The following is a 25,297-nucleotide window of genomic DNA, read 5'->3' on the forward strand; positions in this document are numbered from 1 at the left end:
TCTAAAAATCCTTCCACTGTGCTTCTACTGCACAACACAGCGTTATGGACGCAGGGAAAACACTCTGCGCCCAAAACGCTGCAAACCCTGATTGTGGGCACATAGCCTAAAATGCTACTACAATGGATGAATGGATAGATGTCAAACATATATAACGTCCCACCCCCCTGCATATTCTAAGCTGGCGCCCTTTAGTGCCTTTCATGTGGCACTAAAGGGTGCCTAGCCTTGTATTTAGCCCAAAAAGAAAAAAAATAATTAAAATAAATGACGTGGGGTCCCCCCTATTTTTGATAGCCAGCTAGGGTAAAGCAGACAGCTGTAGCCTGCAAACCACAGCTGACAGCTTTACCTTGGCTGGTAATCAATTTGGAGGGCTCCCCAAGCTGTTTTTTTTTAATTATTTATAAATAAATAAATAATTAAAAAAAAAAAACATAGGGTCCCCCCAAATTAGATCACCAGCCAAGGTGAAGCTGACAGCTGGGGTCTGGTATTCTCAGGGTGGGAAGAGCCATGGTTATTGGAGTTTTCTCAGCCTAAAAATAGCAGGCCGCAACTGCCCCAGAAGTGGCGCATCCATTAGATGCGCCAATCCTGGCGCTTCGCCCCAGCTCATCCCGCGCCCTGGTGCGGTGGCAAACGGGGTAATAAATGGGGTTGATACCAGATATGTAATGTCACCTGGCATCAAGCCCAGCAATTAGTGATGTCACGGCGTCTATTTGATACCAGACATAACTAATTGACAGTAATAAAAAAAAAAATTGACAACAAAAAAAAATTTATTTGAAAAAACCCTCCCCAAAAACATTCCCTCTTTGGCCAATTTATTGAAAAAAAAAAAAAATCGGGTCCCTGCTGTAATCCATTGTGAAAGTCCCGCGGTGATTCTTGACCTTCTAGAATATGGGGGGCACGTTTAGGGAACGTATCCCCCATTTTCTAGGAGTGCAGACCCTCCATTTGAGGAGAGTGGGTGCAAAGAATTTGCACCCACTCTCCCCGGGTCACAGCTGCAGACTCCGTGCAGCAGCAGCAGCCAGCTCTCTGAGTCAGACACAGGAAGCTGTCAGCCGCGCTCTGCAGTGTGACCGGCGTGCACTGTGAAGGAGGAGGGGGCCGCGGGGGATCAGAGCTGCAACAGGTACGGGGGACACCGGGGAACACTGGGGTGGGAATAGGGGGTGACCTAGCAGGGCCTGGGGAGAAGGTTTCTGTCGTATGTGTGGCGCCATGTTGGATTTTCGGGAGGAAGGGGGGTGGTGGGACACTTTGGCGACACCGGGGAACCGGAGAGGACCGGGGGATGAGATTTATCTCCCATCTGACATGTTTGTTTATGCCAGATGGGAGATAAATGATTTTTTACCGGCGCGGTCATTTACTGTAACCTGATCATCGGTAAACGGTGTGTACCGGTGATCAGGTGAGCGGGGACCGGAAAAAACGTCCAGAATCATGATCTCCAGGGTCTCAGCTACCCCCGGCAGCTGAGACCCTGGAAATTTTCTGACTCTGGGGGGCGCTAGACCCTTTTTTCCGACCGCCGTTAAAGCGGCGGATCGGAAGAAGTACCCTAATTTGTCGCCGTTAAAAGGCGTATCGGCAGTCGATAAGGGGTTAAGCAAGTTGAATATTGTGTATAAAGGCCACTTTACACGCAGTGACATCCATAATGAGATATCGCTGGGGTCACGGAATTCGTTACGCACATCCGGCCTCGTTAGCGACGACGTTGCGTGTGACATCTACGAGCGACCGCTATCAATCAAAAATACTCACCTAATCGTTGATCGTTGACACGTCATTCCTTTCCCAAATATTGTTGCTGGTGCTGGAGGCAGGTTGTTCGTCGTTCCTGAGGCAGCACACATCGCTATGTGTGACACCCCGGGTACGAAGAACAACACCATTCCTGCATCCTTTGGCAACGAGGTGGGCGTATCGTTAATGCGGCTGGTCTCTGCCCCTCTGCTTCTATTGGCGGGCCACTGTGTGACGTCGCTGTGACAGCGCACGAACCTCCCTTTTAAAATAGAGGTTGTTCGCCGCCCACAGTGACGTCACTAGGAAGGTAAGTATGTGTGATGCATCCTAGCGATATTGTGCACCACGGGCAGCGATTTGCCCGTGACGCAAAAATGACGGGGGCGGGTGCTTTAATGAGCGAAAACGCTAGCGATGTCACAGCATGTAAAGCGGCCTTAACACAACCAAGAAAGGTGAGCACAACTTTCTTACAATTTACACAAATGGTATTGGATAAGACCCTACTGCACCCTATCATTCCACAGAACTTCCTTCAATAATTTATTTCTCTGATATCCAAATCATTTCATTATAAAAAGTTATGCTATAGTTTTCACCTGGGTTAAAATAGTACAGTCCAAATTAGGTTGGAGCAGCCTCAGGATATTACTTCAGTAGTGTAGCCTATGCCATCTAAGGAATGGCAAAGAAAATAAGTTTATGATTTTTCTTTTTAAGTTTTGTGTATAAACATTTTTTCTATGTGAAACAGGCAAGAGGTGTTAAGTAGCTGACATAAATATATGGGGTGAATAATTGGAAATGAATTTCTTGTCAGCACCAGCACATTTGTAAATGACAAATTGCATACATACACAGCTGTTGGCTATGACTAATAAACTTATATTGGAGTCTTTTTTTATCTGCATTAATTTTATTTAGTATGATGCAAAGACAATTTTATCTTGGTTATGAGCTAACTAAAATGATTCATAGTTAATGTACTTGATAGGCCACCCGGCAGGCCATTGATTATACCGGACCAGCCATGTGGTTTCCTAAAAAAAATTATTGGCGCCTACAGGAGGCCATTGGACATCGAACTTATATAGCACTCTCTCTCAGTGATGGGATAGAAAGTGTCGTCCGTTGGCGACCCAGTGATCAAACATTGATGTATCAAATGCACTGAATATACAGTCATATGAAAAAGTTTGGGCACCCCTATTAATGTTAACCTTTTTTCTTTATAACAATTTGGGGTTTTGCAACAGCTATTTCAGTTTCCTATATCTAATAACTGATGGACTGAGTAGTATTTCTGGATTGAAATGAGGTTTATTGGACTAACAGAAAATGTGCAATCCGCATTTAAACAAAATTTGACCGGTGCCAAAGTATGGGTACCCTTATCAATTTCTTGATTTGAACACTCCTAACTACTTTTTATTGACTTACTAAAGCACTAAATTGGTTTTGTAACCTCATTGAGCTTTGAACTTCATAGGCAGGGAATCTTGTTAAAGTTGAGGGTCGCATGGATTCAACTCAGTATCAGCAGATTCTTGACAATAATGTGCAAGAATCAGTGACGAAGTTGAAGTTACGCAGGGGATGGATATTTCAGCAAGACAGTGATCCAAAACACCGCTCCAAATCTACTCAGGCATTCATGCAGAGGAACAATTACAATGTTCTGGAATGGCCATCCCAGTCCCCAGACCTGAATATCATTGAAAATCTGTGGGTTGATTTGAAGCGTGCTGTCCATGCTCGGCGACCATCAAACTTAACTGAACTGGAATTGTTTTGTAAACAGGAATGGTCAAATATACCTTCATCCAGGAACTCATTAAAAGCTACAGGAAGCGACTTGAGGCTGTTATTTTTGCAAAAGGAGGATCTACAAAATATTAATGTCACATTTATGTTGAGGTGCCCATACTTTTGCATCGGTCAAACTTTGTTTAAATGCGGATTGCACATTTTCTGTTAGTAAAATAAACCTCATTTCAATCCAGAAATATTACTGAGTGCATCAGTTATTAGATATATGAAACTGAAATAGCTGTTGCAAAAAACCCAAATTGTTATAAAGAAAAAAGGTTAACATTAATAGGGGTGCCCAAACTTTTTCATATGACTGTACTTAGTGCCACAATCCCTTTAAACATGTTCCCTACTTTAATTTGTAAATATAAATCTAAATAACAATTGTGGTCGGATGAAGCAAACAACATCTAAGCTTTCATTAACAGTATCCTTTTCTTTATACAAATGTTTAATATAACAATAATTTAGGTCAATCCTCTCTCATTTTTAACAGTTCATTAGCTAAAGATCTGTAGTTATTATAGACTGACTTCTAAAAATGATAGATTTTTATTTATGATGACGTTCCAGTCATTAATTCTACAGGATGAAAAAAGCTGAATGAAAAAATGGGTTCATTAGGAGGGAAAAAAAGATGACATTGGTAATTTGATGAAATTGGTTCTTTGACAATCACTGCAGAAGATGAAACATTAGTTCTACTTCACTTCTCATTCCATATTGAATACTTAACACAATTCCCATTGTCTTACGCTATATTTAGGACTGTTCATCTAAAGTTGTTTGTGCTTGTAAATATTGGGCGATGCTGGGAAAATAAAGTAGAAGAGCATATCTCGGGTATGGTTAACCAGTGACGCTCTGACTGTTTGCATAGGCACATTTTATTCTTCATCTTTACCAAATTAATCTTGAGTACTCTCAGATATGTTTGCATTTTCTGAAGTATTTCTCAATGCAGTCACCAGTGACAATGGTGACTTTTCTATCCAAGGATATATATATTAGTATTGTTTCTACTGTCATATAGATCTGTATATATTCTTGGAAATGAGTTATATTAGGCTCTGTTCACATCTTCCATGAAGCCTTCATTGCAAATTCTATTTAATTTGACAGGACGAATAGCAATGCATCCATCACTATTTTTCCTGTCAAAGTGACGCCCGTCATAACTGAACCCAACAGACACCGTTATGAGACAGTAGGGTCCATCTAGCAGTGGTGGTATTCATCACGCTCTTGTCGGATCTGTTTTACGAACTATCTGCCACTTTGTTTTAGTTTCCTGAATGGAAAGAAACTGTAATGCAGATGTAAATAGATACTTAGAAATAATGATGATCACCACATTGATGGCCTATCCTTAGGATAGGTTCTCTGATCAGTCAGGGTCTGACACCCCGCACCCTTGCCGATTAGCTGCCCTCAGTACTGGTGGTGGCAGCAGGCAGCCAGAAATACTCATTTCCAGAGATCTGGGTTCTACATCAGGGTTCTACACATCCGCCCCCTATCATCAGAAGATGGAGCCATTCCGGAATTGAGCATTTCTAGACACCTGCTGCCTCTGCCGGCACCTAGAATTGCTGAAAGGCAGGGGTGACAGGTGTCAGACTCCGGCCAGTCAGACATTGATGACCTATCAAAAGGGATAGACCATTATTGTCAAAGTAGTGGGAAACCTCTTAATTCCAAGAAGGAGCAGTTCTAACAACCAGATATGCAGAGTAACATACATGTGACAGCACCAACCCCGATCAGCATGATTGTCGACCACGTGTAAAACGTGTACGGAGCTAGAAGAATATAGCTCTATACACCATTTAGGGGCCATTTCAAGGTACTGCAGCTCAGCTTCTATCCTAAGCAGTAGTATCAGATGGAAATAGGGCCTTTATTCTGTGTTATTATTCTTTCATTCCAAGAAACTTTGTAAAGCTACAACATATTAGAAGTGTTGAAGTGTTGAAAATACTAACGGAAAGCTTAGCGAAATGTACACTTGGGCATGCTATGAGCTACAGTATAGTGTTCTTGTATGTTCTCAAGTTTTATCGATTTATGCTTATTTATGATTTCTTGCGGGCGCTAACAGAGATCTATCAGAAGCTTCTTCGGAGGGGAGGGGTTTTGCACCTTGGGTATCATCAGTCATTTTATTTCATGAGTTTATGTATGTGTCACATTACTAATAGACACGAGATGTTGATCATTTGTCAAAGATTAATGATTGCTTTCCTTAGCGTGGGTACTATGCTTTCAATTACATTTAATCACTATTTTCATCGGTTTTTATTTATTGTTCTTTTTCAAATCTGTACACCGAGGTCCCTGGGTTACATTGATCATCATGCTATTGGCTTTTAGATCTATTGTTAGACTATCTGTCATCCATGATCATTTAGTTGTTTTAGTGTGTGAGTAATGTGTACAGATTTTAACATTTTCTCATTACCATTGACCTTTTTTATTTCTTCCAATATTGAACTTTCTTTATTTCTTAACACAATAAAAGAGGGTTTTTTTTAAGAAAAAAAATACTTGAACCTATACAGTAGAGTTAGTTTTTTAATACCCATAATAGTTCTGGGTTAAAGACACGATATTTTAAAACAAGGGTCTGCGACTGAATTAAACAAATTCAATTCTTCTTCACATGGAAGTCTGCATTCTGCTGACAGAATAGCGAGAAATATTGAGATTTTTTTATTTATGTCCTCGTGATAATCTAGAATGGGATCAATTGCACTCACCTGTAAGGGAAATGCTGTGTAAGAAATTATTTAAATTGCAAGACAGGTTGTAACTTATTGTTAAAAGCCTATTGCTAAATACTTATGGGCGGCACGGTGGCTCAGTGGTTAGCACTGCAGTCTTGCAGCGCTAAGGTCCTGGGTTCAAATCCCACCAAGGACAACATCTCCAATGAGTTTTTATGTTCTCCCTGTGTTTGTGTGGGTTTCCTCCAACACTCCAAAGACATACAGATAGGGAATTTAGATTGTGAGCCCCAATGTGGACAGTGTTCCTGATGTATGTAAAGCGCTGCGGAATATGTTAGCGCTATATAAAAATAAAGATTTATTTTTTTTATTTTTTTATTTTAAATACTTAAAGGGAATCTTTCAGCAGGTTTTTCCTATATAATCTGAAGACAGCAACAAATAGAGGCTGACACACAGAGTTCAACAATGTGTAATTTATTACCCTGTGTGGTGTTATTTACTTATAGTAAAAGTTTTGTCATCTGGGATTACCATTGTACATAAAGGGCCTTGTGTGGGTGCGGTTAACTTTCTCAGCTCTGCTGCATTGCTAAATCTAAAAGCTCTTATTGAGTCAGAAGAACTGCTACACCCAGTAAACTGAGTGATACATTATTGGATTCTGAGACTCTTTGACTACAGCATGCTGCTTTCACATGAGGTAGCAAAAACCAGATGACAGATTCCTTTTAAACAAAATATATGGCTATTTATCTGAATATTTCATGTCTTCACTATTTTATGCAGTGATGTTAAGGTTCCCAACTGTACTGCTTTGTCTTGAAAGATGAGGTGGGCTAGCTAGCTTCTCCCTCCTTCAACTACTAGTTTTTCAACCTTTTTAAAGTTGACTTGACACCAATCCTGATGCCTGGTCTGTTATTAGCAAAAACAAAAAAAAGAAAATCTTGTAAGACGTTTTCCAAATTTTTCTTTAATTTTTTATTATTTGCATTTCATTAACATGTCTGCTGATATAATGTCATGCCTTTTTCTTTTTGGTGTTGCAATTTAAATGTTGAGCCTATATATATTCCTCAACATTGAAATTACAACACTGAGAAAAAACCAACATAAAATTATGCATACCACTACAGTAGATAGGTAGACATGTTAATGATATGCACATGATGAAAAAGTGTGGTTGCGTGTGTGTGTACAGATCAGAAAAGTTTATTTTTTTTCTTTTAGGTACCTACTAAGAAACAGTTCCAGTATTTGCAATAAAGAAATATTAAAATATAGAGTGTAAATAACAGACTCAGGAATAGACACACCATACAGGAAAAAAAGAAAACCTAAAACAACAACAACAATAATAATAATAATAAAAATATATAGACAGATAGACACTGTAGATAGATAGATAGATAGATAGGTAGGTAGATAGATAGAAAGATAGATATGTCGCGGGCGGAGGAGGACGCCACTGCACTGCGCTCGCTAATGCTCGGGTCCGGCGCTGCTGCGGCTTCTGCTGCTCGGTGGCTCGAGCGGTGGGCCGGATCCGGGGACTCGAGTGGCGCTCCTCGCCCGTGAGTGAAAAGGGTGGTTGGTTTGGGGGATTTAGTCCGTGACGCCACCCACGGTTTGTGGTGAAGATAGGCACCACTGCTGCTGGTGACAGGGATCCCGTGAGCGATGGCAGGGAGCAGCTGGGATGTTGTTTCCCCCCTCCGTGGGTAGGGGTCGGTGGTCCCAGGGCCCGGTGGTGAGACGGGGAGGCAGGGTTGGTGAGCTGCAGGGCTGTAGGGACAGCGCGGCGCGGTGCCGGATGGCACGGGTGTACTCACTCAGCAAGAGATGCACAAAGTCCTCGGTAAACCAAACGGCTGGATGGACGGGTCCCGCAGCCGGCTGCAGTGTCTCACCCCGGACAGGTGATGGCGGCTGTCTTTCCCTGCACCTTTGTGTACTTGTTTGACTACGATGGATTCCCAACGGTAGTCCGCTCCCCGGTGTATGGATGCCGGAGGAGCCCGTTTGCCCGCCGGCGCTGGCCCTTGGGTCTCTAGCCTTAGGCGGTAGCTGTATACCCTCACGGTGTGGGCAGTTGCCTTCAATCGGGTCTTTGGCTGTTAGGAAACCCCTGGGGTTCCTGTCACACTCGGATTTGACTGTTGTCGGTGGCTCCAAGGCTGGTCGGGGTCCGATGGCCCTGCCTGTGTATGCTGGCTTCACTTCGCTCCCTGGTCGGTACCGGCGGGCCAACGCCCGACCCCGGTCCTACGGTTCCGCGTCGATTCACCTCTCCTGCAGACGGCCACCACCATCTGCCAACCTTGCTGTCAGTGCCTGGGCCACAAACCCAGACACCCAAGTGTTTACTCCTCACACTTCAACCTCCTAAACTGTTCTGTCACTTTTTCCGCCTCCAGGCCTGTGAACTCCTCGGTGGGTGGGGCCAACTGCTTGGCTCCGCCCCCACCTGGTGTGGACATCAGACCCTGGAGGGAGGCAACAAGGGTTTTGTGTTTGGCTAGTGTTACTGTCTAGTGGGGGTGGGGGTGTTTGTGTGTTACCTGTGACGACCTGGCTAGTCCATGGCGCCACAGATAGATAGATAGATAGATAGAATATAGAGAGATAGATTATAGATAGATAGATAGATAGATAGAATATAGAGAGATAGATTATAGATAGATAGATAGATAGATAGATAGTTGCTGCCTGATGGCATACTCCTTTGAGCAAAATCAGGGGTGGACTTACCATTGATGTAGCCACACAGGGGCCCAAGAGGTAATGGGGGGTCTACTTTCCCTCCCAAATCAATATCTGGTCATATGTTTATAGTTAAATAATAACTTATGTTGATATAAATATTTTCTTTACTATTTTTTTACCAAAATATTATTTTCAAAGCTTATGTAATTGGGAAACCCTTCTTCATGACCATTATTTTATGTAAAAATTATTAACTTTTTTTGTTTTTTTATATTTACAGTCTTGCCAAGCCACACGTGTGGAAATCCTGGACGGCTACAAAATGGCCTACAACAGGGGACATCATTTAACGTCGGGGACAAGGTCCGCTACAGCTGCAATGCAGGCTTTATACTTGAAGGACATGCTCTGCTAAGCTGCGTATCCAGCTCCCAGAATAGCGCCTCTTGGGACTTTCCTCTTCCCACCTGTAGAAGTATGTACTTGTATATTTGTCAGTCTGTTTTCTAAAACACTGTCCTGTCATTTTGCTTAAGCGGTTTTTAAGCCAGCAATGTTTCATCTGGAGTGACAGTATGTTACTGTATGTTTTCCTGTCCAGCATTGGTTTCACTCAGTGCCTCCTGTCATCACATGCATTTTTAATGGTATACTCAAGCTCAGCTAGCTAGTTTGTTTACTGCCAAAACATATTTGTACAAAGCAGTCATAGACTCAACTCTCTTCAAGGATCAGCACATAGGTTATTTGTTATTGTTCTGTGTCGTAAGCTCTAAGAGGTAACCTTGTATCTTCAGCTTAAGGGAACCTGTCACCAGAATTAGTTGTCCTGGTAAGAAATGAGAGTGATCTTTTGTGACTTTATTATACTTACCCCGTTTAGTCACATCAATGTTGTTATGCTCCAATACGTCTGATGAGAGTGTTAATCTGATTCCTTGCGTATATGACACTTCCATTCGTTTTTTTATTTCCATTCATTTTCTTTCAATTGAAGAAAGAACTCAATCAAAGAAAGAATAAAACATTTTTTTTAGGTAATTTGGCATTTGTGCCGTATCCCAAAATATACTGTATATAGGTTCATTTATGAATAAAGAAATGTGTACTTTACCGAATGTCATTTTCTCGAGCTATCCCACATTCTAACCTCGAATTGTAGCTGTTTCCTAAGGATATAAATATGTAGTAGGATATAAGTATCACATTAGATCTCTACCCCAGTGAAAGGCCCATGATGTCAGGTTACTTTACAATGAATAGGTGATTGCACAAGAGCAGTGACTTGCTCATTTTTTTTTATAGGAAACGTCTCCCACTGGGATTTTCGAGCCCCCACCGTTTTCTCCTCATTTGCCCATGAGAATGCGAAGGACACTGATCTAAAAGCTCATACAACTTGCATTCACACTTTAATGTCTGGGGATTTAGTGTTACTTAAATGTTAGCATATGAAATTACTAGCCTTGTTTGGAAACATCAGATTACATGGCTACACTGTGATGGGAAAATTGCAGGCATAAACATTTACATCATGAGAAAAATACAATGATAAATGTTTCAGTTCCTTGGTTGCTCTACTGTACACATTACGCGACAGTATTTCCCTACTTATCGAGTGCATTATTTCACAACTGACATTATTCTACTTTTAAATAAAAATATGTGTATAAATTTAATCTTCAAGATGTATGTATATCTTTCTTCTAGCGGACGATGCATGTGGAGGAACTTTAAGAGGCCAGAGTGGTATCATCACAAGTCCCCATTTCCCATCGGAATACAATAACAATGCTGACTGCACATGGACAATACTTGCAGAGGTTGGAGATACTATTGCCTTGATCTTCACAGACTTTCAGTTAGAAGATGCATATGATTATTTGGAAGTCACAGGAACAGAAGGCTCTTCTCTCTGGTAAGTCAACAGTTTGCTTTATGACTGAAATATATGAAAACATCTATTATGCGTATATAGGATCACCATAATTCCTATGGTTAAAATATAAAATTCTAAGATATGAGCTTTTGTTATCTGAAAAGTCATACTATCCCAAACTTACAGTACTTTGCTGTGACAAAGAGTCTTTATAATAAGACATTGCATTGCTGACTAGAGATCAGCAGACCCGAACAGTAAAGCTCGGGGTTCATACCGAACACAGACTTTACAAAAAAAATCTGTGATTGAGTTCGGAGTTTGGGTGCTTTGCCTATGCAAACCACTCGATTGAGCATCGCTGTGCACGGGTACGCTCAGTGCTCAGCCCAGTGTAAGCTGCTTGCAACGTTTGAATAGCTCGCACTAGGGGTAAAATCAGCATTATTGCATGTAGTGTGCAGAAACAAAAAAAAACCTGTTCACCCGTCCCCGGAAGTTTTCTGTTTATGGCTGGCTGTATGTGGGCGGAGAGTTGAACTGCCCAAATCAGTGACTTCCATTGGGGTTAGGGTCAAGTCCAGATTCAGAACCAAACCTTATTTAAAGTTCAGCTGAACCCACAGAACTTGAACTTAAATGGATCTGCTCATTGCTATTGCTAAACGCACTGTTTTTATTAGTAAAAAAGTTAAGGAGGAACTTGTCTTGTCCCCAAACGCTGTTGATTTGTGGATGTAGATGTAGGCTTACTCTGCAGGTCAGTAGCATTACAATGTTATTTAGCTGCATTACCGAAAATGTGGCTACTGTAAGAGAACTGTATTTGACCTGGAGGCTACCGGCTTTCAGGAGTAGAGACATGCACAGAGCGGCTACAGACACCGCTCTGTACACAGTGGGCAGTGGCTGTATGCATATTCCTGCACTTTGACAGCTTGTTCTGCAGTGCATTTATACAGCGCAAGCTGTCAATCACAGTGTCAGGGCATCCTTACAATCACCACTCACGGTACAGTGAGCTGTGACTGTTGCTGCTCCAGGCACTCCTCTATGACTGCAATCCAGCGTCTGCAAGGGGGAATAAAGTTCCGTTTCTCCTGGTAGCCTCTATTTCAGTAAGATGTTCAGACTGCATTGTAACTATATTACCCTGCATATTGATGTTATATCTGCAAGATAAGAGTGTTTAGAGACAAAACAGGTTCCCTTTAAAATAATATAGTTTTATATACAGTAAGTTTGTAAGAACTACTGAAGCAACTAATGAGACCTGGTGATTGACAAATAGTTTTTTATTGTGAATGAATTATATTGGTTATTACTATCCCAGGGATTCTAAAATGTATAATGTTATTTACTGATTTTAGAGATTTAGTTCCCTAAAAATATATAAAAATAATGTGATAATTGTAATTTTCTTTATTTTTTAATAATTATAAAGAAAAAAATATGTGACTTTTATTTTACAACTAATATACAGGAATATAGAGATGTATTTCATTGTACCAGTACCTTATGCCGGTAAAGAAGAAAAATAACATTTAGTTATCTAGGAAGAGAAAATTCTTCTATTCTTAGCAGTGCAGAATGTGGTTCAATGGTAAAGCTAATGCCTGCAATGCAAGAAATTATGAGTTTGAATCATGAGATAGACATACTTAAAGAAAACCCGAATAATTTAAGTAACTATATGTGAATGCATTTACAGAGCACAGATGTTGGGGTCCTTGTCCAAGATCCTGAGTTTTTCGGATCGCAGCCGCATCCTAAGACATATCCAGTGAAACTGGGACTCTCTCTCCAACACATCAGTGGTGATAAAATGACTGTCTGACGCCTGAAACACACGTCCTTGAAAACCACGTGCGTGTAATACGGGTGGTTTTTCGGGTCTGTTTTCCGTTTTCTAGGTCCGTTTTTATGGTATGTGTGGCCTGCGTGTGTATCCCGTATGCTATCCGTATATGTGCGTGTGAAATGTCCGTGTGTGCGTGTGAAACTTAACTGACATGTGTTTGTGTTTTCCATGAGAAATGTTGCGTGTGTGATGCAAAATGTCATTACTACATGTCGGCAGACAGCAGACAGAGTTGCGCGATGAGAATGAACTCGGGTGAACTTCACCCGAATTCATTGTCATGCTGCGGCTCTGTCTGTGTGCCGCGTAATGATTAGCGGTCACCCGTGAAGGATTCATCGGTGACCGCTAATTCCCCGAGTGACGGAAGAGAGCAGCCCTCTCTCATACTCACCGATCCCCGATCACCAGCGTGGCACTGCACGGCATTCACACTGCTCTGGCGGCTTTTATTAGTTCGAATAAGCCGGCCGCTCATTAATCAATCTCGTATTCCCTGCTTTCCCCGACCACCGGCATATTATGATTGATTGCAGTCTGACACGCCGAGTGACAGCTGTCTAACTGCAACCAATCACAGCCGCTGGTGGGCGTGTCACTATGGAGCAGTGAAATAAATAAATAAATAATTAAAAAATACGGCGTGCGGTCCCCCCCAATTTTAATACCAGCCAGATAAAGCCATACGGCTGCAGGCTGGTATTCTCAGGATAGGGAGCACCACGTTATGGGGAGCCCCCCAGCCTAACAATATCAGCCAGCAGCCGCCCAGAATTGCCGCATCCATTTGCTGCGACAGTTCTGGGACTGTACCCGGCTCATACCGATTTGCCCTGGTGCGTTGACAATCGGGGTAATAAGGAGTTAATGGCAGCCCATAGCTGCCACTAAATCCTAGATTAATCATGTCAGGCATTTCCCCGAGATACCTTCCATGATTAATCTGTAAATTACAGTAAATAAACATACACACCTGAAAAAATCCTTTATTTGCAATATAAACCACTAACAAATACCCTCATTCACCACTTTATTCAGCCCGAAAAAGCCCTCCATGTCCGGCGTAATCCACGGAGTTCCAGCGTCGCTTCCAGCTCTGCTACATGGAGGTGACAGGAGCTGCAGAAGACACCGCCGCTCCTGACAGCTCCATGCAGCAACTAAAGAGAGTTGCGCGATCATCGATAACGTCAGTCAGGTAACTCGCGGCCACCACTGCATCATACAACTGTGACAGCAACTCACCTGTGACTTCATCGCTGTCACTCGGGTGACTTGCTGTCACAGTTGTATGATCCAGCGGTGGCTGTGAGTAACCTCAGTGACATCATCGCTGATCGCGCGGCTGTCTTCAGTTCTTGCATGGAGCTGTCTGGAGCGGCAGTGTCTTCTGCAGCTCTTCTCACCTCCATGTAGCAGAGCTGGAAGCGACGCTGGAACTCCATGGATTACGCTGGACATGGAGGGCTTTTTCAGGCTGAATAAAGTGGTGAATGAGGGTATTTGTTATTGGTTTTTATTGCAAATAAAGGATTTTTTCAGGTGTGTGTGTTTATTTACTGTAATTTACAGATTACTCATGGAAGGTATCTCGGGGAGACGCCTGACATGATTATTCTAGGATTTAGTGGCAGCTATGGGCTGCCATTAACTCCTTATTACCCCGATTGTCAACGCACCAGGGCAAATCGGGATGAGCCGGGTACAGTCCCAGAACTGTCGCAGCAAATGGATGCGGCAATTCTGGGCGGCTGCTGGCTGATATTGTTAAGCTGGGGGACTCCCCATAACGTGGGGCTCCCCATCCTGAGAATACCAGCCTGCAGCCGTATGGCTTTATCTGGCTGGTATTAAAATTGGGGGGGACCGCACGTCGTTCTTTTTCATTATTTATTTATTTATTCCACTGCTCCATAGTGACATGCCCACCGGCGGCTGTGATTGGTTGCAGTTAGACAGCTGTCACTCAGCGTGTGGGCGTGTCTCACTGCAACCAATCATATTTGCCGATGGGCGGGGAAAGCAGGGAATACGAGATTGTTTAATGAGCGGCCGGCTTTTTCAAAATAGTAAAAGCCGCCGGAGATTTTATAACAGCAGTGCAGCGCCGCGCCGGAGATCGGGGAACGGTAAGTATGAGAGAGAGGGGGGGGGGGAACTGACCGACAGACAGTGAGAGGGACAGATAATACAGAGAGACCGACTGACAGACATAGAGAGAGACCGACTGACCGACGGACTGAGGGAGAGAATGACACAGAAAAAAACAACAAAACAACATCACATGAAAAAAGCACAAAACGTACACGGAGCATACAGAGATGCGTCCGTGTCACTTAGGCGTGCGCACAGACCCATTGACTTTCATTGGGTCCATGTGTGCGTGTTCTGTGATGAAAACGGACATGCTTCCGTGCAAAATGGAGACACAAACGTAGCACGCTCATGAACACACGGACCTTAATGAAAAACGCACATGTGTCCTCAAACATTAAATAACATTGGTGCACGTTTGCCCATGTCTCTGGTATACACGGAAACGGACCAAACACACACGTGTTTCACGGATGTGTGTTTCAGGCCTGAGAGATACTTTAGATCTCATTCTAAGGTGAGCTGATTATTTTGCCTCATGGCACTTGCAGCTCTTGGTATAGGAGTACCAAAAGGAACTACAATCATCCACTCTCTCAATCCAAACCAATTTAATTTATTAAGCAATAAAATTAATTGATAATTTATTACCTACAGAAGGGACCAACTGTATGCCAAAGAGAGTAAAGGAGTCATAAATTTAAAAGTTATGAGACTCAGAATTTTCTAGTAACACTATATAATTTGGGGAGTGTATCAGTTCTCACCACTGGGTTCCTTTCTCTCCAGAAAAAGGAGATTTCAGTATTTATCAAACCAAAAATTATTGGACAAGTAGCCACACATAAAAATCAAAAAAATCCCCAATGATGTGCAGGCGAAAAACACCAACATAAGGGATAGTGACCAAGACAACTATACCGATAAAATAACAAATGAAGAGTCAGATGGAAGAATGATCAGGGTCCATAAATTTCTCAAAATTGAGATGCGAGTACCATCTGGTGAATGGTAATTGTACTAATACGCTACCTTTGAAAAGTTGGAAAAAACGATCATGGTCCAGTTTTATTTTACGCTTGCAAATATATAGTCAGATTGAATAACAATCAGAGTCCAGGTAGAAAGAACAAAAACAAACAGCTTTTTTTTTTTGGACCTTGATCATTCTTCCATCTGACGCTTCAAATTTTATTGAAAAATACATTAAAACCAAGTCATGCAAATTATTATTAAGTGTGATAATAGACAAAGATATTCCCTATTAGCAGCAAATATGCAGTTATATAAAATGCAAAGTGCAAGGATTTTCACAGTGTAAGATCATATTATGTAATGTGCTCGTGCCCTAGTGTCAAATCAGCAAAATGCCATTGTGCAGACAAAAAATAATCCGTATAGGAACCAGTAAATTAAAGGAACGGCATATAAATATATATATATGTAAAGAACTCACTCCCTTGGTAGATGGTCCAGTGATTCTGCTCGCTTCAAACCCCGATGCACGTTTCGTGCATAGTCTTCCTCGGGGATGTGTAGGATCATTACATAATATGATCTTACACTCTGAAAATCCTACCCATTAGGGAGTATAAGTGGTCGGTGTTTGCACTTTGCACTTTATATACCTGCATATTTACTGCTAATAAGGAATATCTGTCTATTATCATACTTTATAATAATTTGCATGACTTGGTTTTAATGTACTTTTCAATAAAATTTGGTATTTTATTGGTATAGTTGTCTTGGTCACTATCCCTTATTTTGGTGGTTTTTGCCTGCACATCATTGGGGATTTTTTGATTTTCATGTTCAATACAGTGACTGATATAGGAGTGTTTGATTACTGAGCCACACATAAAAGCATTTCTCTTTTGAACTGTAAGTTGCTAGCTCATTTTTTTCTAATAATCCCCAAGACTTCAACAAAGATGGATAACAACCACTTTAATACATGGCTGCTATACGGGTCAGACTAGGAAAGATGTCTGCTCCATCAACTTTAAACCAACCCTGATTTTCTGGCCTTATCAACCTTAGAGATTAGGCTCTCAGCATTGGCTTCACAAATTGTAAATTCTTATAGGGGTCTTCCAATCTTATCCTAGTCATTAAATAAAAAAAAACAATGTTAAATTAGTAAAAATCCATCATTTTGACTATTACCTTATTTACTGAAAATGTTTCATTTACTAAACTTCTTTATATTAATAGAAATAACATTTAGCTTTTATCATGTGTTTTGGTATTATCAGGACATAGAGACAGATGATGTATGTTCATTGGCATGGAACACTAGGAGATTAGATGAATGTATGGGAGAGAAAGTGACCACGTCCTGGAGATACCAAAGTGAATAAAATGAAAAATAAACTGTGCAATACACTGGAGAATTAGATAAGGTGTATGAGTAATATACCGTAGGCATGATATATGAAAGATTTACAGTGCATGTGTAGGTAAGACACAAGAAACATGGGAGTCAGGGTTTCAAGACAAATATAAAGTATATGAATCATAAAATACAAATTTTGAAGAAAGGTGAAGAGCATTAGTGATGCTTCATGCCATGTCAGAGAACAGCTGAAGAATGTAAAGAAAAGGAAGCCATACATGGAAATCATTGGAAATGCTACATATCCAATGGATATAAGATAGTGTATGAGTGATACTTTTATACCTAGACATATGATGTGTCAAGATAAATCAAGTTTATATATGTTTGGACTTGTGGTGATGGAGTTTAGACAAGGCAGTGAGGGGATTTTAGAGAATTACACATGGAAAACTCTACATGAAATAGACTTTTGGGAGAAATTCAGTGCTGAATGAAGGTAAAAACATTTGTAGGTCAAGTAAAAAATGGTGTTCATGATAGATAAATAGGGGGTAAAGTGGATAAAGGGGAGAAAACCATTGGTAGAAGATTAGGGAGACATCCTTCAATTTTCAATGGTACATGAACAATGCAGTAAAATCAGAGGTGTAGCTAGGGGTTCGGCTCAAAGGGGGCGCAACTTCTGAGTGGGCCCCAAACCAGTACCAGAGCAGCAGGGACTAAAACTTAACTTTTAATTGACATGATTAAAATTACAATGAGTAATAACATGCAGTGAAAAGAATATAAAGTGCAATAGTCAAGAATAATAAGGGTTAATTGAATTCAATCCTTCTCCACGGATGAAGTAAGCACCAATCACACAAGCGAGGAGCCACAGATTGGAAGAACACAGACAACAACCAGGGTAAAAAGTACAAACTATCCCCTGTCGTGCCCCGTGTAAAAGCTTCCACCCTGACAAGGGCAGCACCCTAGTAAGCATTCTGCCCCACAACCTCATCAAAAAACGCCCTTCCAATGCATCCATCTTTGCACACACTGCCTTTTTCGTGCAACTTTGTGCCAATCCCTGCCACAGGTTGATTCCTGTTTCTCCCCTGATGAACTCTCTTGATTGAAAGGGAAACGGGTTGAGAGGGCGTTTTTTGATGAGGTTGTGGGGCAGACAGCTTATTAGGGTGGAAGCTTTTACATGGGGCACGACAAGGGATACTTTGTACTTCTTAACCTGGTTATTGCCTGTATTCCTCCAACCTGTGGCTCCTATGCAAAGCTGAGAAAAAGGAGTGCAAATAGGGTCTTACCAGATATAAAATTGCAATATGCAAGATATTACACTCACCTAATGGGGTTGTGAAAGTCTCAACCCCTATGAAGGCTTGCAAAGTAATGGTGGCTACTGCAGCCCCACGTGGGTTAATATTCGGTGCTGGAGAGGAAAAACGGGGTTACTGCTGCCGCCGAATGAAGAGATTTTTAATTATTAACAATAATTATTAATAATCATCAATACAATTGTATTTTTGATTCCTCCTTTCGGTCCTGAATAAGGTGACTAGATCCCTGAAACGTGTAGACCTATGAAATAAAAGAAAATTATTAATAATCACCAATCTCATCATTCGGCGGCAGCGCGGCATTAACCCCATTTTTCCTCTCCAGTACCGATTATTAACCTGTGACTCTGACTCTTCACTTGTGTGATTGGTGCTTAGTTCATCCGTGGAGAAGGATCGGGTTAGATTGACCCTTATTATTCTTGAATATTGCACTTTATATTCTTTGCACTGCACTTTATTACTCATCGTAATTTTAATCATGTCAATTAAAAGTCAAGTTTTAGTCCCTGCTGCTTTGATGTTGTTAATAGGACTTTTGGGCAACTTTACCCTGCTTTGCAGATTTGGCTTTTCATATGGGCCACTAACCAGGTAATTATATTTACTATGGTGCCGCACCTTAAGGCCTTGTGTAAACGACCGTATTTTTGGTCCGAGTGCAATCCGACAAAACACTGGATCGAACTCGCACCAATGTCCTCATGTGCACGTTTGATTTTGTCCTTGGACTGAGTGGTCTGATAAAAAAAAAATTGCAGTATGCATGCGCCCACTGATACAGTTAAGTGTAGCGGCAGTGCCGTAGTTGGCGTTCATACTGCCCTTGTGTCGCCCTGGGCAAGCCAGGGGTCACAGGTCACAACACCACCACACCCCACACTCCAGGTAGGCACATCTATGCTAGCCAGAAATCCTTGTTGCCTTCCTCCAGGAGTCTGATGATGCACACCAGGGGGTGGGCCAGGCGGTTGGCTCCGCCCACCGAGGAGCTCACAACTCTGGAGGCGGGAAAACCAGGCAGTTAGAGTCCAGTGAGGGACATGAAAGGGTGAACAGAGTAGCCCAGGCAGGGCAAGAGTGAAGTTGAGCTAAGTAGAGGAGTTAAGAAAGTGAAAGTGAAAATGGTAAAGGAGGAAAGCAAGTGAAGTGACAGAAGAGAAAGACAGCCTGAAGGGTCCAGCTTTGTGTAGGGCCAGATCAGCAAGGTCAGCGACGGCGGTGACTGTCTGGAGGGGGACCGTTTGGAAGTTCCTGGAAGGACCCCGTTGGCTGTGTGCCCGGTGGTCTGGAGCAGTGTTCCGAAGGACAGTCAGCACCAGGGCAGGGGCCTCTCGGACCCCGGCAAGGCTAGGAGTCGCCAAATTTGCCGAATCCGTCAGTGACGGGGACGCAGATCCCCCAACAACCAAGTCCCGATTGAAGGCAACAGCCCAACCTGAAGCAGAGAGACACCGCCACCGCCACGGCACCGGTTTCTCAGGGCCAGGGCCTGCGGGCAAAGTGTAGAGCTCCTCCGGCCCAGATTGCAGTCAGGGAGCGGGTAACCGGAGGGAATCCACCGCTACCACAAGTCAAACAAAGGTGCAAGGAAGAGGGACATCACCGTCACCTACCGGGAGTGCAGGTGCAGCCGTCTGTGGGGCCGTCCTACCAGCCGTTTGGTTTACCGTACAAACTGTGTCCGTGTCTCAGGCTGAGTGAGTACCACAGTGCCGCAAGGCACAGCGCTGCCCCCGCGTCCCTGCGCCCATCAGGCCCCGCACCTACTACTCCATCACCGGGCCCCGGGATCACCAACCCCTACCCACGGAGGGGCAACATAACAACTGGCTGCTCCGCATCACCATCCCCGGGATCCCTATATTGAGCAGCGGTGGTGAAATCACCACAACCGTGGGTGGCGTCACGAACTATAACAATCCCCACACCCAACCACAAAACCCCCCTTTCACTCACGGGCGAGGAGTGTCGCTCGAGAAACCCCGGGATCCGGCCCACAGCTCGAGCCACCACTGAGCAGCTGCCGGACCCGAGCAGAAGGGGTGAGCGCGGTGTGCTGACACCCTCCTCCCCGCCCGCGACACCCTCAGCGGTTAAATTGATCACCCCCCTTACCAGGAAGTCAGACTAAAGCCTCATGCAGATGTGGCCAGAAGTATTAAAATTGCACATTTGTGGTCATATGACGGCCCGCTCTCATCACCGACAGTGGAAAACAGTGACAGTCCGCTGTATGCAAGCTGTGAGGATTAACAAGTCTGCAGTCACAGGCCATTAAACAACTGCTGATCGGCTTCATATAACCAAGTGGTCAACAATCGGTTAAAGGGAATCTGTCATCAGGTTTTTGCCATCTAACCTAAGAGCAGCATAATGTAGGGGCAGAGATCCTGATTCCAGTGATGTGTCCCTTACTGACCTGCTGAGTGTAGTTTTAATAACATCACTGTTTAATCAGCAGGAAATAATCATTACAGGACTACTTGGCATGCTGCAGGTAGTCCAGCATATACATGAGCTCTGTATAACTGCTAGATCTTGTGCAGAGAAAACATTGATTTTATCAAAATGACAGCAAACAGCCCAGTAAGTGACACATGGCTGGAATCAGGGTCTCTGTCTCTACATCATGCTGCTCTCACATGAGGGAGCAAAAACCTGGTGACAGATTCCCATTAAAGGCGGTAATTGTCCAGTATAAATGCTCCCTTAGATCCAGGCACCTTATTGCTGACTTCTTCTCTGATTTGCTTTGTCTCACCCCATTCTTCTTTATCTGATCCAGACAACATGATGACTTTGGTGACACAGCTTCTTTCCGCAGACTTCCATTTTCTCTGGTTTTCCTCAACATATCCCAACATGATGCCCTGAAAAATATCAGTGTCATTATTAAATCTAAATAAAAAATATCCGCACATGCTCTGCAGTAAATAACTCGTATACTGTGCACCTGACAAAATATTTCCCCCACTATGCTCTCTGATCAAAAAGTGACCCCTACACTGTACCCCTAATGATACATGGCCTCCACACTGTCCTACTAATATTTTACAACCACTGCACCATCCCTCCACCATGAATTATGGCCACCACACGGCATTTCTTTATGAAATATATCCGTAAAATCATCCCCTATCATTAACCATGTCCCATATGCTGTCCATACAACATAATGTACCTGTGATAGGAACAATGGCCTCCACACTGTCCACACCTTTCATGCCGGTCACCACACTACCCTCTGTCTGTACTGAGCCCCTTTTTACATTGTACAGCCTTCACAATGCGCTGTTCATTTACATGTAGCAGCCGGGCACACTGACGCCGCAGTGCGCATGCGTGGCGCCTTCTCCGCGACCTGGATGATGTGTCGATGTCATCAACAGCGACAGTGTCGCTCCTGATCTACGGTGACTCATATCCAGTCCAGGGAAAAGTGCGGTATGTCCGCAACATGCGGCGTACGGTAAGAACGTGCCTCCTCATTCATTAGTCACAGCTGCTGACTTAGTATGTAAATCTGCATACTGACCCCTCCACTTCACTCCCTGACATAGCCATTGTGAAATGATAGTTGGAGTTCTGTGAGGAGCCAGTCATCTGTCTGGGTATGGCACACATAGCTGCAAGCATTGTCCTATTGTCTTATTGCTGAATTGATTTTCACACCATGATATCTGGACATTGTACTAGTCAAATGGTGTTCTGTGAATGTTAAAGGGATTGGATCAACATCTTATCAGTTAACATGGAGGTTTTATTAATGAATTGAATTGTGTCTACACTATGACCTATTAAATAATATGTACAGTACATTTATTCTGCAATCTAATGGCAGATGTTTGATTTAATACATATCCTTTGCATTCATGTATTAATTACCGTATATACTAAAGTATAAGTCGACCCAAGTATAAGCCAAGGCCCCTAATTCTACCACAAAAAAATTGGGAAACTGTATTGACTCGAGCATAAGCCTAGGGTGGTAAATGCAGCAGTTACTGGAAAGTTTCAAAAATAAAAATGGATCCCAATAAAATGTAATGTGCCCATCCTTGTCCCCCCTCCCCTTATTGTATTGTGCCCATCCTTGCCAACCTCCCGTTATTGTAATGTGCTCATCCTTGTGCTCCCTCCCCTTATTTTAATATGCCCATCCTTGTGCCAACTCCCCTTATTGTAATGTGCCCTTCCTTGTGCCCCCTCCCCTTATTGTAATGTGCCCATCCTTGTGCCCCCTCCCCTTATTGTAATGTGCCCATCCTTGTGCCCCCTCCTCATATTGTAATGTGCCCTTCCTTGTGCCCCCTCCCCTTATTGTAATGTGCCCATCCTTGTGCCCCCTCCCCTTATTGTAATGTGCCCATCCTTGCACTTCTCATTTATTTTAATCACCTGTGTGTTTTTGCATTGTTAATTAATTTTTGCCTCGACTGAATACTTATTTTTGGCTATGTAAGTGTTGGTAGTATTCGGAGGTTATACTATAGGTACTCAATTGATGTTTATCAGAGCCTTCTTTAGAGAGGTTATCAGTATCAAAACTTACCCCTCTCTTAAACACCCTGCACCCCTTCAAAACCTTTTGTCACAGTCTGCACCCCTCATATGGCACTCACCCTACAACCCTCTGCTCTCATTACTGGTCACTGGTCATGTGTTCCCATCTCCTTCAGGAATCAGTATCTCTGTCCTGTTGCTTTCTGCCCGGCAAAACTGTGGCTTCTCCCTCCCTCACGGTTACATGGGCATGACATCATCACAGATCCTGGCAGCACCACTAGGTATTTTTGTCATCTGGGAAAGAGCTGTTTTGCCCCTGCCCTAGTGGGCACTCTCTGAGCATGGGGCCCGGCGCAACCGCCCCCTCTGCCCTACCTGGTAGCTACGCTACCGAGTAAAATACATTATGAGAGGATGATCTCTTTTTCAAACTAAAGAGGGTGTGACTGTACATTGTCAATGCATATTTAAAATGAGATTGTATAATGTCAAGAAAAAGTGTAACTATGCAGCAGATGTTAATAGGCAAAAGCAAACAGTTTTGAGATATGGATATTTTGCACTGTTCAAATAAGGCCAGAGTCACACTTTTCGAGTGACTCGGGGAATCTTGTATCGACATCACCTGGTATGACCGCACACTCTCTGGACAGAAGTGTTTCAGCTGCATAGAAATACATGCAGCAGACCTGCTCCTGTCAGCAGAGAAGCCAGCCGCGCTGGGTGATGCGATCTGATAATCATGCAAGTCACAAGTTCGTGTTCGTGTGAGCGCACCCTTAAGAGAAGTGTCACAGACAGCACTCTGCCCCCAATCATCAGGACAATTATGCAATTGACAGACGACTAATGGATGAGGCTAAAGCTGCTTCCACTACTAGGCCGATTATTGGGGAACTCACAGTGAGGATATAGCATATATATAACTGATTTCAATGCATGGAATATATTTATTCCTTGGTACATTCCCTGCCGAGCTCCACAATAACCATAAAAACTACTAGCTGCCACTACCAATCGTTTATACAGCCCAATTGGACACCCATTACATATAGCATATGGCTTGGGAGATGCAATTTATGGAGCTAAGAGGAACGACGTTTTTAACATATATATTTAATATATATTTAATCAGAAAAGTAGCCAGTGTTTATAAAAATATACAAAAGATGTTACAAAGGGGAAAAAGCAATAAAGTGTATACAATTACAAATAAAAAAAGATAAAGGAAAAATACTAAACCTGTCCACAGAAATGGCTAAGATCTATGGAGGGAAGAACTCCAATGAAATGTGAAACAATCCTACATAGCAGTGTATCATACTTGCATTGAACAAGGTGTCAAAAACTTATGTATTTATTGAAGAACAGTCATTCCCACATACCTCCCCTTGGTGACCTCAGATGGGGCAGGTTATAGGATGTGTCTCTGGTCTTTAGAAAATTATGAAATTCACAACTTTCTGCGTATCTTCACCCCTGGAGGTACCAGGTAAAGATATCGTGGTCACGATTTTACTTTTCTCTAGATCAGAAATATATCTGTATGAACATTCGTCTGCCCTATTTTAATTTGTAACCAATGCGCTGATCACACAATTATATAAAAATATGCATATTTTTCCTCTGGGGATCACAAAGCTAAAAATGTGCCTCCCATAAATATGGGATCGATACAAACACAATATTTATCACTGACTAATGACCCCAAAAAGTCTATGATCCTGCTTTTATTAGAAGAAGCTTTTTCTTTTGCAAGTGTTCTTCTTCTGCCTCTGAATACCAAGACGTTATGTCTGTTTGCAAGCAAATATACCTGTTTTACTTTACCTGTCCACACCAGGGGGTCCTAAATGAACAGGGGCTAAATGTAGTGTTAGCTTTCACTTTCTTCCTCAGTTATTATTAGTTTCTCCCTTCTCCAGTTATAATTAATTCACATATGGGTGTGGATATGTCCCCTCTTCCAGAGATAAAAGAGATGTCCATACGGATTTAAAAAATTCTATATGACAAGAATTTTTTTTTAATTATAAATTGTGACTCTAAACACCTACTTGTGAAAACTGGGTCATATCATGCCAGACATGCTAAAACGTATCATTTTTTTTGCATGAACAGAAACCTGAAGACACCTCATCCATGTAGCCATTGTGCTGGAACAGACAATAGACTTTTCTAGTGTTTCCTACTTACTACATTTTGCGTTTTGGTAGTCTGATTTTTTACCCTGGAAGAAATAACAGCCTTGATACT

At 42.5% G+C, this 25,297-nt stretch overlaps 1 protein-coding gene across 3 annotated transcripts in view; it reads left to right on the forward strand.

Moving 5' to 3' along the window:
- The window catches only part of CSMD2 (CUB and Sushi multiple domains 2), a 1,639,331-nt gene that overhangs the window by 635,327 nt on the left and 978,707 nt on the right, over positions 1 to 25,297 (forward strand). For all 3 annotated transcript variants that reach the window (XM_075336114.1, XM_075336115.1, XM_075336117.1), the window contains exons 4-5: positions 9,301 to 9,495; positions 10,731 to 10,938. In XM_075336114.1, the coding sequence (XP_075192229.1) occupies positions 9,301 to 9,495; positions 10,731 to 10,938 (403 nt within the window). The remainder of the gene's footprint in view (positions 1 to 9,300; positions 9,496 to 10,730; positions 10,939 to 25,297) is intronic.

Source organism: Anomaloglossus baeobatrachus, chromosome 2 (assembly GCF_048569485.1).
Source record: "Anomaloglossus baeobatrachus isolate aAnoBae1 chromosome 2, aAnoBae1.hap1, whole genome shotgun sequence".
NCBI classification, from domain to species: domain Eukaryota; kingdom Metazoa; phylum Chordata; class Amphibia; order Anura; family Aromobatidae; genus Anomaloglossus; species Anomaloglossus baeobatrachus.